Below are 12,234 nucleotides of genomic sequence, written 5' to 3'. Positions count from 1 at the left end.
AAGTTATTTAAACATATTACTGTCACTTATTCATGATTCATGCCCTTCTGGGCTGAAATATGAACATGTCAGGCTTTGGCAAACTTTCTGAGTGCTGTTTTCCGGGAGATCTGACTCTAAGAATACCCTTTGATTTAGTACAACTATGCTAACTGTGTAAGTTGTCAACTCACCCCAGGTCAACCAAACAAAATGAAAGTCCTGGTTTTGCCCCATTGCATGGATGAAATTGTAGTTCTGACTAAGAGAAATCAATGGGTCAATCAGAACTACAACTCCATGTACCCAATGGGGCAAAACTGTTGCGTGTGCCACCCACGGCAGGCTCGCGTCCGGGACTACTTACCCCCGGCTTCCAGCTCCTGATCCCGGTTCAACCTCCCTCACGGCAGTAGGCAGCTGCCTGCGCACCCGAGCTTTCTCTGCCATTCCCGGCTCCTTCGCGGACTCCTTTGTTCTTCGGCGGGCCTCCCCACGTGGTCTGCAGAGAGACGCCGCTGTCCAGTGCTATGCTGTCCATTAGGCGCACGCATGTGCGCCTTTCCGGTTTTTAAAGAGCCCGCGGCGGGAATCCACCCCGCGGACCCAGATGATGACATCACTGGGTCCCGATATATAAGACTGGGCCCAGCCAGTGGTTCCTTGCCTTGGCAACAGGTTTCCACACTTGTCGTGTGTTCGTTGCTTGTACCTGATCCTGTCTACGTCCCTGGTTCTTGATCCTGTCTATGTTCCTGGTTCCTGCTCCTGTACCCGGTCTTTGCCTTCCACATTCGGATTGACTTCTGGCTTGACCCCTGCTTTGCCTGACCATGTTCAGATTGACTTCTGGCTTGACCCCTGCTACGCCTGACCACCCTCGAACTGACATCTGGTTTTGACCCTTGCTCGTTTTGACCACCTGTCCTTGTCTGCTACCTGCCCCGATCACAACCTGCTCTCTTTCGCTTCTACTGATACTACCCTGAACTTGGCCTTTCAGGCTCCAGCCTTCTACTACTCGGGTGTCACCTGTCTTGCCTCCCATACCCCATTGGCACCCAGGTCTCTGGGTCTCTGCCTCGTCTGAACTTGCCTTCATCTTCCTGCTACCACTGCTGGTCCCTGGCTGAATCCGATATCGTATCCTGGGAATCTTCGGACAGAGGCCCACCTAAGACCAGCCAGCCCCGGCACCCAAGGGCTCAACTTGTGGGGAACGAGGGCTGGTATTGGCGAAGCTCCCGCCGGCCTCTGTCGCTCAGCCAACTCCGCCTTCCGATGGTGGGGACCCAGAGGGCTTGCCCTGCGGGTAGCGTCAACCCCACCTCGGGCCAAGGGTCCACCTCTGGCACAACAAAAAACAGTTCTGGATCAGCTTGTTTGATCAGCCCAGGGTAAGCTGGCAACCCTACTGCTGTAGGCCTTTATTCAATGATTTTCCTATGCATTCTGGTTTTTTTTCTTTTTGCCCGTTTAGTCATATGTACTGGTCCATTTTTGTTATGTTTATTTTTTTAATTATGTAGCAAACTACTAAAAACCATTGGGGCAGAGGCCAGGAACCAGGTTCCTGCCCCACTGCCCCCACAAGCTTATCATGTGTTGGAACCTTACAATGTGGATCAAGCTGCATCTAGATCTGAGTGATGTGTTTTGGACCTGTCAAAAAGGGATTTTCAACCCTGCAGAAACTGCAAGCCGCTGCAGCCAAAGTGAAGGAATATAAAAATACATCAAAAACTCGTTTGCACTCCTGTGAATAACAAATGTTCTGCAAGAACCAGCATCCAGCTGGTTAACAAGTTAACACACAGTATTAACAAGTTGGGAAAGAGCTGTATTGTTTAGCCTGCTCAAAGAACAGCACTACTTAGCCAGCAGAGGAGGAAGCCAAAGGAATGCTGGGAGACCATTTAAGGTAGAAAATTTGGCTGGCTCTGTGTGTGTGGGGCGGGGTTGCCCAGGAGTTGGAGCCAGGAAGAGAAGAGTGCATCTGGCAGCCCAGCAATCAGTTCTCCTGAAGGGCTAATTATTGAGATGGAGAGACAGAAGTTTGCGCTTTGAGGAAATAGAGAGACAGCTATTCTTGCTTCATAGCCGAGTTGCATGTAAAATCCCAACAAGGGTCAGAGGAGCCAAGAGCTGAGAGACTTCCTTTCCTTCCAGAGATATCCAGACCCAGGATTACATGAATGGATCACCCTCCTAAGAGACTGAGTTATGTAATCTAAACTTTGCAAAAGAGTATTTTAGCAGAGGAGGGAGAAGTTTTATTTCCTTGCCTTTTGTCCCCAAATTCTATTTATCATCTTAATTGCTTCAGCATTTCAGCCAAAGTCAAGCACAAACCCTTGCTGGGGAAAAAAATCTGGTGGACCATGGTCTTTCTGTAAAAGAATGAAACCAGGCCTGCTTTCTGTTTAGTACGAAGTAAACCATTTGGGGAAGCTCCCAGGACAGAGAGCCTTTCACACATTGCAGTGCTCATCTATTTGGCTTGTCATCTAGCCAGCTCCACCATCAAGAAGGACTTTCATTTTCTTAATTGTTTTTTCTACACAGTTTTATATTTGGGACAGAGTACACCCTTAACAAACTGGTGACATTGGAGTGGATCTCTACACCCCCCCCCCCCCACCCACTCCCTTTTTGAGTACTCAGGGTAAAGACAATTTTTGAAAACTGTGTACTTTACTGCCTCCCCCCCCCCCCTTTCTCTATTAGCGTTTCTTATGGGGGTTTTTTTTACTATCCTTATGAGTACATTGGTCGCTCTGGCTAACAGGCTATACCCTGCGTTATTTTTGCATTGCTTGATTTAAAATAAGAAAACTGCAAGTTTATATTATACTTCACTGTTATACTTTTTCCATTTAATGTTCTGGTTGGATTTACTGTCTGCTTGCACAATACTAGTAAAATGGTTAATTACTGTTTTTTTCTGGTGTGATGATATTATCTGGTCTGCAGTGCCACAAGTGAGAGGTTGTTTGGGAGGGCACAAAATTGTGGAATTGGGGTGACCGGGACCCTGTGTCATCCCCACTCAGACTACGAACCTGAAGATAAATCATATTAATAAATACAATTTCTCATGTGCTACTCCCTACCCCAAGCATAAGGGTAATCATAGTCTGGACCAAGGGGGGGGCGGTGCCACAATTACATGAAGAGGCCATCTTCTGATCTCACCGATTATTTTTTTTAATGTGTGCCATGAGGTTTATATATTTTACTTTTTCATGCCTATTCATTAGGGATATCTTGAAAATCAGATAAGCTTTGGTGGCGGTGGTGGTAGGGGAGGAGGGGTCCCCCCCTACCACCACTCCAACAGGACTGGCCTAATCACCACAGATCTAGGCTAACACACCAAGACATATGAGTTGGGGCAGAGATTCACAGTTCTTGTCCTTGAGGGCCACAAACAGGTCTGATTTTCAGAATATTCACAATGAATATCATTAGTTATAGCTTGGTTACCTGTTTTGATCACTCCAGGACCGAAAGGTTAGATTACACTTTCTGCCTATCTGTCATCCCCAGAGACATTCATATGATTGTATTGGTACACTGAGTATAAATATCAGTTGGGTGACCGACTTTCACAAGCAGTTTTGTAAGACATTTTGTGCCAGATGTGGTAGGATTAAGGGACATCTTATAAATCCCCTCTGAAGTACACTGGACTGGATTATAGTGTAGCAGGACAGAGCAGACTAGTATTTCTTAATTAAAAATATGGAACAGTACGTCCTTTACGTGTGGGGCAACTGCGTACCCTAACATCAGGATGCAGAGACTAATGCTGAATCTGCAGATTTCTATTATAAGGCAACCTCTAGGATTCTGTTGCCTAAAGGTTTATTCATTGACTGTGAAACCCAGAAGGGAAATTTTGAATTTTCCTATGTGGAGAGTTTACGATAACCCATTTATGGAGTTCAGCAGCTAGTCTCTCTCTATTCGAGCTTTACCCAAGAGGTCAGGGTTGTGTCATTCATATTTTGCATCTAATCCTGTCATTGACTGACACTGTTATTCTTTGCAGGAGTGAAGGGGAACGTGCAAGGGAATCTCTTCAAAATAATAACCCAGAAAGACATTCACTACTACATCCAGGCCAGTTCCAAAGCTGAGCGAGCTGAGTGGATTGAAGCAATCAAGCGGCTGACATGAGGAGTGTGCGACATGTGGGACCCTCAGACAAGGGCAAATGACTAGTAATTCTGGCATAAACTGACCTGGGATCAGCCACCAAAGCAAGGCATTGCTTTGCGAGAGCAGCAAGGTGACTTCTGCACGGGAACTCTACTTTCTGGTTTTATTGCACAGATGGATTGTTTCTTGTGAGGAAAGTATGCAGCCAGCATGTTCTGTGAAATGAAGGATAGTTTTGCTCACCTAACCCTTCTGTGAGACTGGAAAAGAGACCCCTCACTGTGCTGTGCATGTTGGATCTGTAGAGTGATAGCTGGGAACAAAGATTTTAGCCTCCCCATGCAGAGGATGAAGAGAAATCTAGGAGAAAAACCATAATACTCCACATCTTTCTTGCTTCAAAAGGGGCATGTTTTATTCTTCTAAGTCAATTAGCTGTCCTCATTAATCTAGAAGGAAGGCATCAGCTCAGGGAAGAACAGTGAGAGCTTTATATTCCATTTTCACTCTTCATTGTCTGAATGTAAAAAAAAACCCCTAAATTGTCTGGCATGCTGAGTAGATATGTCTTGGAGGTCATAATGTAGTGACAATCCAATTAGAAAGCACACACGCTCCACTATATCACATAATGCCTGATGGATACAAATTATATATTTGTGGTCACTAAGTAGCCACATGTAGGAAGTGAAAGCTTTTCATCTCACCAAATTTACCTTTTCTTCAGAGAAGTTAAGAAATATTTGCAGGAAACAGAAGAAATGTCAGTATCATGATTGGCATTAGTGGGACGCATAGAATGACACAAACTCCACTTGAAGAAACATCATGGTATTTTCAAGACAGCTGACAAGACTGGATTTGCCTGAGAAAATAGGCCTCGAGCACTTTCCCAGGATGTCTGAGGTAATGGGCCTCGAGCACTTTCCCAGGATGTCTGAGGTAATGGGCCTTGAGCACTTTCCCAGGATGTCTGAGGTAATGGGCCTCGAGCACTTTCCCAGGATGTCTGAGGTAATGGGCCTCGAGCACTTTCCCAGGATGTCTGAGGTAATGGCCTCGAGCACTTTCCCAGGATGTCTGAGGTAATGGGCCTTGAGCACTTTCCCAGGATGTCTGAGGTAATGGGCCTCGAGCACTTTCCCAGGCTGCCCAAGGTAAAGGGCCTTGAGCACTTCCCCAGGATGTCTGAGGTAATGGGCCTCAAGCACTTTCCCAGGCTGCCCAAGGTAAAGGGCCTTGAGCACTTCCCCAGGATGTCTGAGGTAATGGGCCTCAAGCACTTTCCCAGGCTGCCCAAGGTAAAGGGCCTTGAGCACTTCCCCAGGATGTCTGAGGTAATGGGCCTCGAGCACTTTCCCAGGCTCTCCATCTGCTTTTTCCAGAGGAAGGATGCACATCTAAAAGGTGCAAACTGAAGGGTCCAGGATGGTCTTCTCCACCCCTAATTGTTGGTACTATGATAGTGTGGACTGAGATCAGCTTTTCCACTGTACAAGAGGACTACACAGAAACAGAAAACAGCAGAGAACATTTCAAGAACAGTCAAATATTCCAAGGCAAATTAATTTATTTTTATTTAATATGTAAAAAATAATTCTCCCCAAAATGTACAATTTTGGTAATGTGGATAAAAGTTAATAATAAAAGAGAGGTTTCATCGACCCAAAGTATTTTGGTTTACTTGCTAACAAAATGGCTAAACTTGATTTGGCTCTTTGAGCCACTGATTAGAAAACATAAAACATGCTTCCTATTTGTTTAAAATATTTAAAAGGGTTCAGAAATCTCTGGCTAGACACAGTGGGACCAATTTTCAAAAAGTTTAGGCTCCTAACATTTGGAGTTAGATTCTTAAATTGGCCCTTTTGAAAATATACGAGGGCTGAGTCCCTAAATTCAAGCTCCAACTTTCATTAGGCCCCTAAATTTAAGGGCCTAAAAAGTGGATGGCTATGGGGGTGGAGTTAGGGCAGGAAACAAAGTTAAGAGCTTAGCACTGATTTTCAGAACTAAGCACCGAATTTAAGATCATAAATCTAGGAAAATGAATAGCAGGCCTAAATTTAGGAGCCTAACTTTATGTGAATTTTCAACTGAAAATTTAGGTTCATAAGTTCAGTTGAAAAGAGATCCCTAATTTAGGAGCCCTGCTTTTTTTTTAATAGCCCCAATCAGTCCTTCAGCTTTCCTGGACTGGAGAGATCCTGCTTAATTCTGGGTGAACGTCATGAAGATCATGGGTATGATGACTTCCACCATCGCTACAGGTATCTGTCTTATCATGGTCTGGAATGGCATCAAAAAAATGGGTAGCTATAATTTCATAAACCACATTTGCTCTGTAGTCCAGTTTACAAAAAAAAAAAAAAATAAATAAAATTTTTTGTTTTGTTATTTTTTAATTTTTTAAATTTTTAAATTTTTTGATTTTATTTTATATTTACAGTTAAATATAAAATAAAATCAAAAAATTTAAAATTAAAAATTTAAAAAATTAAAAAATAACGAAACTACAAAAAAAAAAATTTGTTTCGTTATTTTTTAATTTTTTAAATTTTTAAATTTTTTGATTTTATTTTATATTTACAGTTAAATATAAAATAAAATAAAAAAATTTAAAAATTTAAAAAATTAAAAAATAACGAAACACAAAAAATTTTTTTTTTTTTTGTAAACTGGACTACAGAGCAAATGTGGTTTATGAAATTATAGCTACCCATTTTTTTGATTTGACTATTAGCTTTTTTGGTTTTGCTCAGCTCTTTTGGTGTTTGTTTATCAAAAGAATCAGACCATGAAATCACCTGTACCCAGTGATGCTGGGCAGTGAATCCCTTTCATACCTGTTTCTTTCCAGAAATGAAAAAAAAACATGTCATAAGTTACTGGCCAGAAGTTTAGTGTAGTGTGCAGGCCAGGACAGAGGTGCAGTGCAGTGTTCAGATCAGGACTGAGGTTCAGTGCAGTGCTCTGGCCAAAACAGAGGGGTAATGCAGTGTTCAGAACACAGAACTGATAATCCAGAGATCCCTGTTACACTCCCTTCCTCATTCCTCACTGTGTTACCTCATGCAAGTCGCTTAGCTTCCCTGTGTTTCAAATTTGACTACAAGCACTTTGGGGTAAGGGCATTGTAACCATGAAAATTAACTTGGAAAGAGTTGTGTATACACTATGCTGCTATGTAAATAATACTATCTTCATGTATACAAAATAGTGATTCCCTTATACTGTCCTCAAGATTGCAAGTATGAGGATGAAGACCAGTATTCAACATAGAAACCCACCTCCCCTCCTCTAGCTGACCATTCCTTTCTGGAGCTCTCAGGCCAATACAATCTGAATAACTCTCTACTTAAGCTAAGTCACATTTCTGTCTCAGGGCAGACTCAGCATGCTTCTGAATTTCCACTTACTTCTGCCTATAAGACAGGGCTGGTCAACTCTGGTTCTCAAGAGCCACAAACAGGCCTAGTTTTCAGGATATCCATAATGAATGTGCATGAGATATATTTGTATGCGATGGAGGCAGTGTGTGCAAATTGATCTCATACATAGTCATGGTGGATATCCTGAAAAAAAAGGACTGGTTGTGGCTCTTGAGGTCTGGAATTGTCCACCCCTGCTATAAGAGGAAAACCACACAGCAAAGAGCAGGAGGTGCACGAGATGGACTGAAATCATGCTACAGGCCAGCAGAGTTTTAAATGCAATCTGGATCTCATCACATAAGATCTACAATGACAAACCACAACTTCTGTAGTATATACATCATGTTGGCACCCCCAAATCTCACCCCATAAGAAAACCTTGCTTTGTGCTCTGGACATTCAAGCTTTTGTCAATGATACTGTAGAAAAATAAAATAATCAGCACATAAAATGATTGATTATACAAAATAAAATGGTTTTTATGTTGATGACATACAATATTTTTACAGTATCTGATGTACTGAAGCTTGGATTTGTGGTAATGGCCTCTCGGTGTGGAAGGCAGGACTGTATGTTGCATCATATCATATGGAATGTAATGATTCTATCAAATTAAAAAAAAAAAGGTTAGCGAAGAGTCCTCTTCCAGCAGCCCCCTCCACCTTCTTCAAGAAGAATCCCAAACAGTGTCATAAGTGTGAGAGAATGGTGATGTGGCACAAGGGGAGGACAGGACTAGTATGATGTTAGCACGGGGACACCCATGTCAGAAAACTGGGATGTGTTTCAGGCTTCAGTCAGCAGTCTAATCAGGAGCAAGCTATGATCCCCTCCTGAAAACTATCAGCTGGTGGGATAAACTGGTAGGTCCAATATGTAGTACAAAGGAGACTCAGGTCTGACTTTTATTGGACAGCTGGGGAAAGACGTGCGGAGTAAATTATTCTTTCAGCCCTTCAAGGGAGGAAACACGTGGCATTTTTTATGGTGGTACCCGCTGGCAGGCCAGAAGCAGAACTGAATACAGTGCAAGGTGAAGTGGCATGTGATCTGCTCCCAATCACGGGAGGATGCTAAATAATTGTTACAGCCCTTTGGGGGAGGGAACGCATAATGGTTCTTGTGGCCATGCAGAACTGAATACAGTGCAGGGGCCAATGGAGTGTGATCTGCTCCCAGGCACAGGAGGTTGTTTCAGTGTTTGAGCCTGTGGGTCTTATTCAATAAAGATTTTTTTTTTTCACAGGCACAGGATGGTGAAATGCATTTTTTTGATAAGACCCTCCACTGGGCACATGGCTGTAAAGAGAGATAATGGGAAAAAGTGGAAGGTTGCAATAGTAGATTCTATAGACACCATCTCTGGCTGTTCCTTGTCTTCCCAATTACTTCAGGCCACTGCTCCCCATTGTAAAGCTGTGGATTCTCTGTAGGGTATAAACCACAGGAGCTTAGAAATATAGAAACACAACGGCATAAAAATCTGCCCAATGAATGAAGCTAGGATACGCCTAGCACATGGGCGGAGGATAGAACTAGAAAGAAGTCTTGCAGAGATTATAAACAGAAAAAGGTGAGCAAGTGGTGATGAGAGACTAACAGGCTGATGCAGTAGGATGCGTGTTAAAACAGGCATTCGTATTGAGCACTCATTTCCTAATGTGCGCACAGCTATCAGCAATGGTAAATCTCTACAAAATCATTGAATCTGTGTTCCTACTACACCTGAATAAAGCATATCTCTGTATGCAGCCCTCGGAATTCTTCCCTTAGGCATAGTCTAGGAGAAAACCTTTACTGAATAGGTCCTTTTCCAAAATTATGGCACAAACCGAAGAAAAGCCAGTTACATTATCACATATGACTGCCTGGTGACTTGTTATTGATGGTATGGTCTATAAACAGCTGAAAGAGTTTTTGGATGATCATGAAGTGCTCCATTACTGCCAATTCAGCTTTAGAGCTGATCGCAACACAGAGACTCTATTATTGCCTAGTCCTACTAAGGGTTTGTTGCTGGCCAGCGAGTTTTGCTGGATTTCATGGACATTTCTTCGGCCTTTGTGACTCTTAATCATGCACAGCTTCTCTCTCGGCTCTCCAATTTAGGAACATGTGAGTGTACTGGCCTGGTTCCAGTCTTTTCTCCTGGATCGACCACAGAAAACAGTAGCAGGAAGCAAAAGATCATCTTGGTTTGTCAGAGAGTGCAGCTCTTTTGACTACATTGTTTAATGTATAACTGAGACTCATTTGCAGGATTTTGGCTGATCAGGGAGTGATTTCCCAAATCTTTGCTGATCACATCCAATTCAGTATTCCTGTTGAGATGATGGCGGATGCATTGAAAAAAAGTAGCCAGCTATACCACTGCTGTAAGCAATGGTTGTTTACAAATAGGTTAAAGCTAATCGTAGGGGAGAACAAAGTTTTATTCCTATCAAGATTTGTAAAACTTGATGTCCCTTTGTCTATTCAGCTAGGAAATTGTCAGATTCTTATTTCCAACCAGGTTCATAACTTAGGGGTAGTATTTGACAACACGTTGTCCCTATCATACCAGGTGAAAGCGGTAGCGAGAGGTATTTTTTATAAGCTCCGGTTAATAGGGAGGTTGAGACCTTGTCTGCCAATAGATCATTTACAGACAGCTCAGCAAGCTCTGGTCATCTCTGAGCTCAGCTATCTACACTGGGATACCTATGTCAACAGCACATGCCTTGCAGGAGGTACAAAATGCTATCATCCGAGGAGGACTCGGATGTGCTGATGTTCACAGACATTCTCCATCTACAAGGGAAGACCGAGACCAGTGAAAGAACAGACAGAGACAAGTAACAAAAAAAAGACTTTCACTACAACTTCTGTTACCAAGATTGGAACGCATGTAAGAGACTTCAGGGTTCTAGTTGGGGCAGGCAGGAGTGAGCACAACTTCCCAATTTTACAAAGATTACACTGGCTGCCATTGGAATAGCAGGCAACATTTTAAATTCTAACATTACTTCATAAGGCATTGAATTCAAGAGCGCCATACAGCTCTTAATGCAGGGCTGCATTAAAGATTTATAGCTGGAAGAAACAGTTCCTCTCTTAAAGTAAGAACTTCTTTGAGATTCCTCCAGTAAAAGGTCTTCATGTATGTGATGCAAGCGCATAAACATTCTCAGTAGCAAGCCCTAGGATGTGGAATGCTGTGCCAGAATCTCTGAGGGCTAAGCCGAATTTAAAGCATTTCCGGAAAACTTTAAACAACATTCTTTGTGCTGAAGCATTTGCTACATTACAGGCATAGTTAATTAATTAAAAATTTTGGGAGGGAACAGCACAAGGTGGTATAATATTGATTTTGATTAAGATTTAGATGTTTTGATGGTCGTTTGTCATTGTATGATTATATTTTATGAATCATGGTTTGTAACTTGCCCAGAATTTGAGATGGAGTGGTAGTTTTTAACTTTTTGGGGGCCCCAGTATCTCTCCTACTGATTGGACTGAGGTGCCTGGGCTTTCACTTACAGCTCCCATTGCAACGATGGCTTACAGACATGCTCCTTTTGGGACCTGCTACAAGTGTATTCTGAAGTTAGCAGGTGGCTGAGTTTTCCATCCTCTCGGCCCATGGAACAGAGGTCACATCTAGGAACTGAATTCAGGTCTTCTGTGTGCCAGCATGTTGAGTTTGGGATTTAATTACTCACTTTTCTAAACACAAGGTGAGTTTCATTCAGGTACTGTAGGCGTTTCCCTATCCCCAGAGGGCTTATAATCTAAGCATTTTTCCCATAGGCAAAAAATGGGAGAAAACCTTTGGTAAATAACCTCCTAAGTTTGTACCTGACGAAAGAGAGGGTGAAGTGACTGGCCCAAGGTCACAAGCAGCATCAGGGAGGGAAGTAGGATTTAAACCCTGGCATCCCTGGTTCTCAGCCTACTGCTCTACTAAGCTAGCTCTTTGCTATTGGGCCATCGAGCCAGTTCACAACAATGCCTTTTTACATCAGACACCCTATATCGTGCCAGACATGATGACATTTCTTCTCTGTATCTGGAAATAAACCTTGGTGAGTCTCTGTGGCTCTGAGCTGAAGTTAGGTGATTTCCCCTGATTTTAGCATGGGTTCTGCAAGTAGCTGCCTTTTGCATATGTGTAATCACACAAATAAACGATATGACTGCCTGGCACCAATCATGTCAGCTGGCAACTATGCCTCTCTTACTTGTGTGCCTTCCATTATTCTTCATGAAATATTAACATATAAGAAGATTAGCCCAGAAGAAGCAGGTTGATGTTGATCCTAAGCAGCTGCACCTTCTGTTCTATCTAGGCCACTTTTGTGAGCTGGATGTCCCCTGTGATTGTTAGCGCTCTCACAGTCTGAAGCTGCTGGACTCTATGTGCAAAATCACAGAGCTGCTGCCCATCCAGGAGGACTCGGATGTGCTGATGTTCACAGACAATCTCCATCTACAAGGGAAGACCGAGACCAGTGAAAGAACAGACAGAGACAAGTAACAAAAAAAGACTTTCACTACAACTTCTGTTTACCAAGACTGGAACGCATGTAAGAGACTTCAGGTGTGAAAGAGGGAGATGTTTTAACCTCCCAGCAACTGAAGGAGGACAATCTTTTGGCAAGAGAAGTGATAAAATGGA

General features: G+C 42.9%; 2 protein-coding genes across 3 annotated transcripts in view; one reads left to right on the top strand and one right to left on the bottom strand.

The window, feature by feature from the left end:
• The window catches only part of PLEK2 (pleckstrin 2), a 37,569-nt gene extending 31,761 nt beyond the window's left edge, over positions 1-5,808 (top strand). The window contains exon 9 of the mRNA XM_029598860.1: positions 4,034-5,808. Coding sequence (XP_029454720.1) covers positions 4,034-4,161 — 128 coding nt within the window. The 3' untranslated portion in view covers positions 4,162-5,808. The remainder of the gene's footprint in view (positions 1-4,033) is intronic.
• Positions 1-12,234, bottom strand: part of LOC115090135 (galectin-related protein-like) — a 44,663-nt gene that overhangs the window by 2,948 nt on the left and 29,481 nt on the right. The window contains exon 4 of one of the 2 annotated variants that reach the window (XM_029598861.1): positions 6,823-12,045. The exons of the other annotated variant lie outside the window; for it this stretch is intronic. Within the exon in view, the coding sequence (XP_029454721.1) occupies positions 11,902-12,045 (144 nt within the window). The 3' untranslated portion in view covers positions 6,823-11,901. Of the gene's footprint in view, positions 1-6,822; positions 12,046-12,234 lie in introns of those variants that run through there. 2 annotated transcript variants of the gene reach the window in all.

The sequence above is a fragment of the Rhinatrema bivittatum genome, chromosome 4 (assembly GCF_901001135.1).
Source record: "Rhinatrema bivittatum chromosome 4, aRhiBiv1.1, whole genome shotgun sequence".
In the NCBI taxonomy this organism is placed as follows: domain Eukaryota; kingdom Metazoa; phylum Chordata; class Amphibia; order Gymnophiona; family Rhinatrematidae; genus Rhinatrema; species Rhinatrema bivittatum.
The sequence above is the reverse complement of the archived record's forward strand: the minus strand, read 5'-3'. Positions and strand labels throughout refer to the sequence as shown.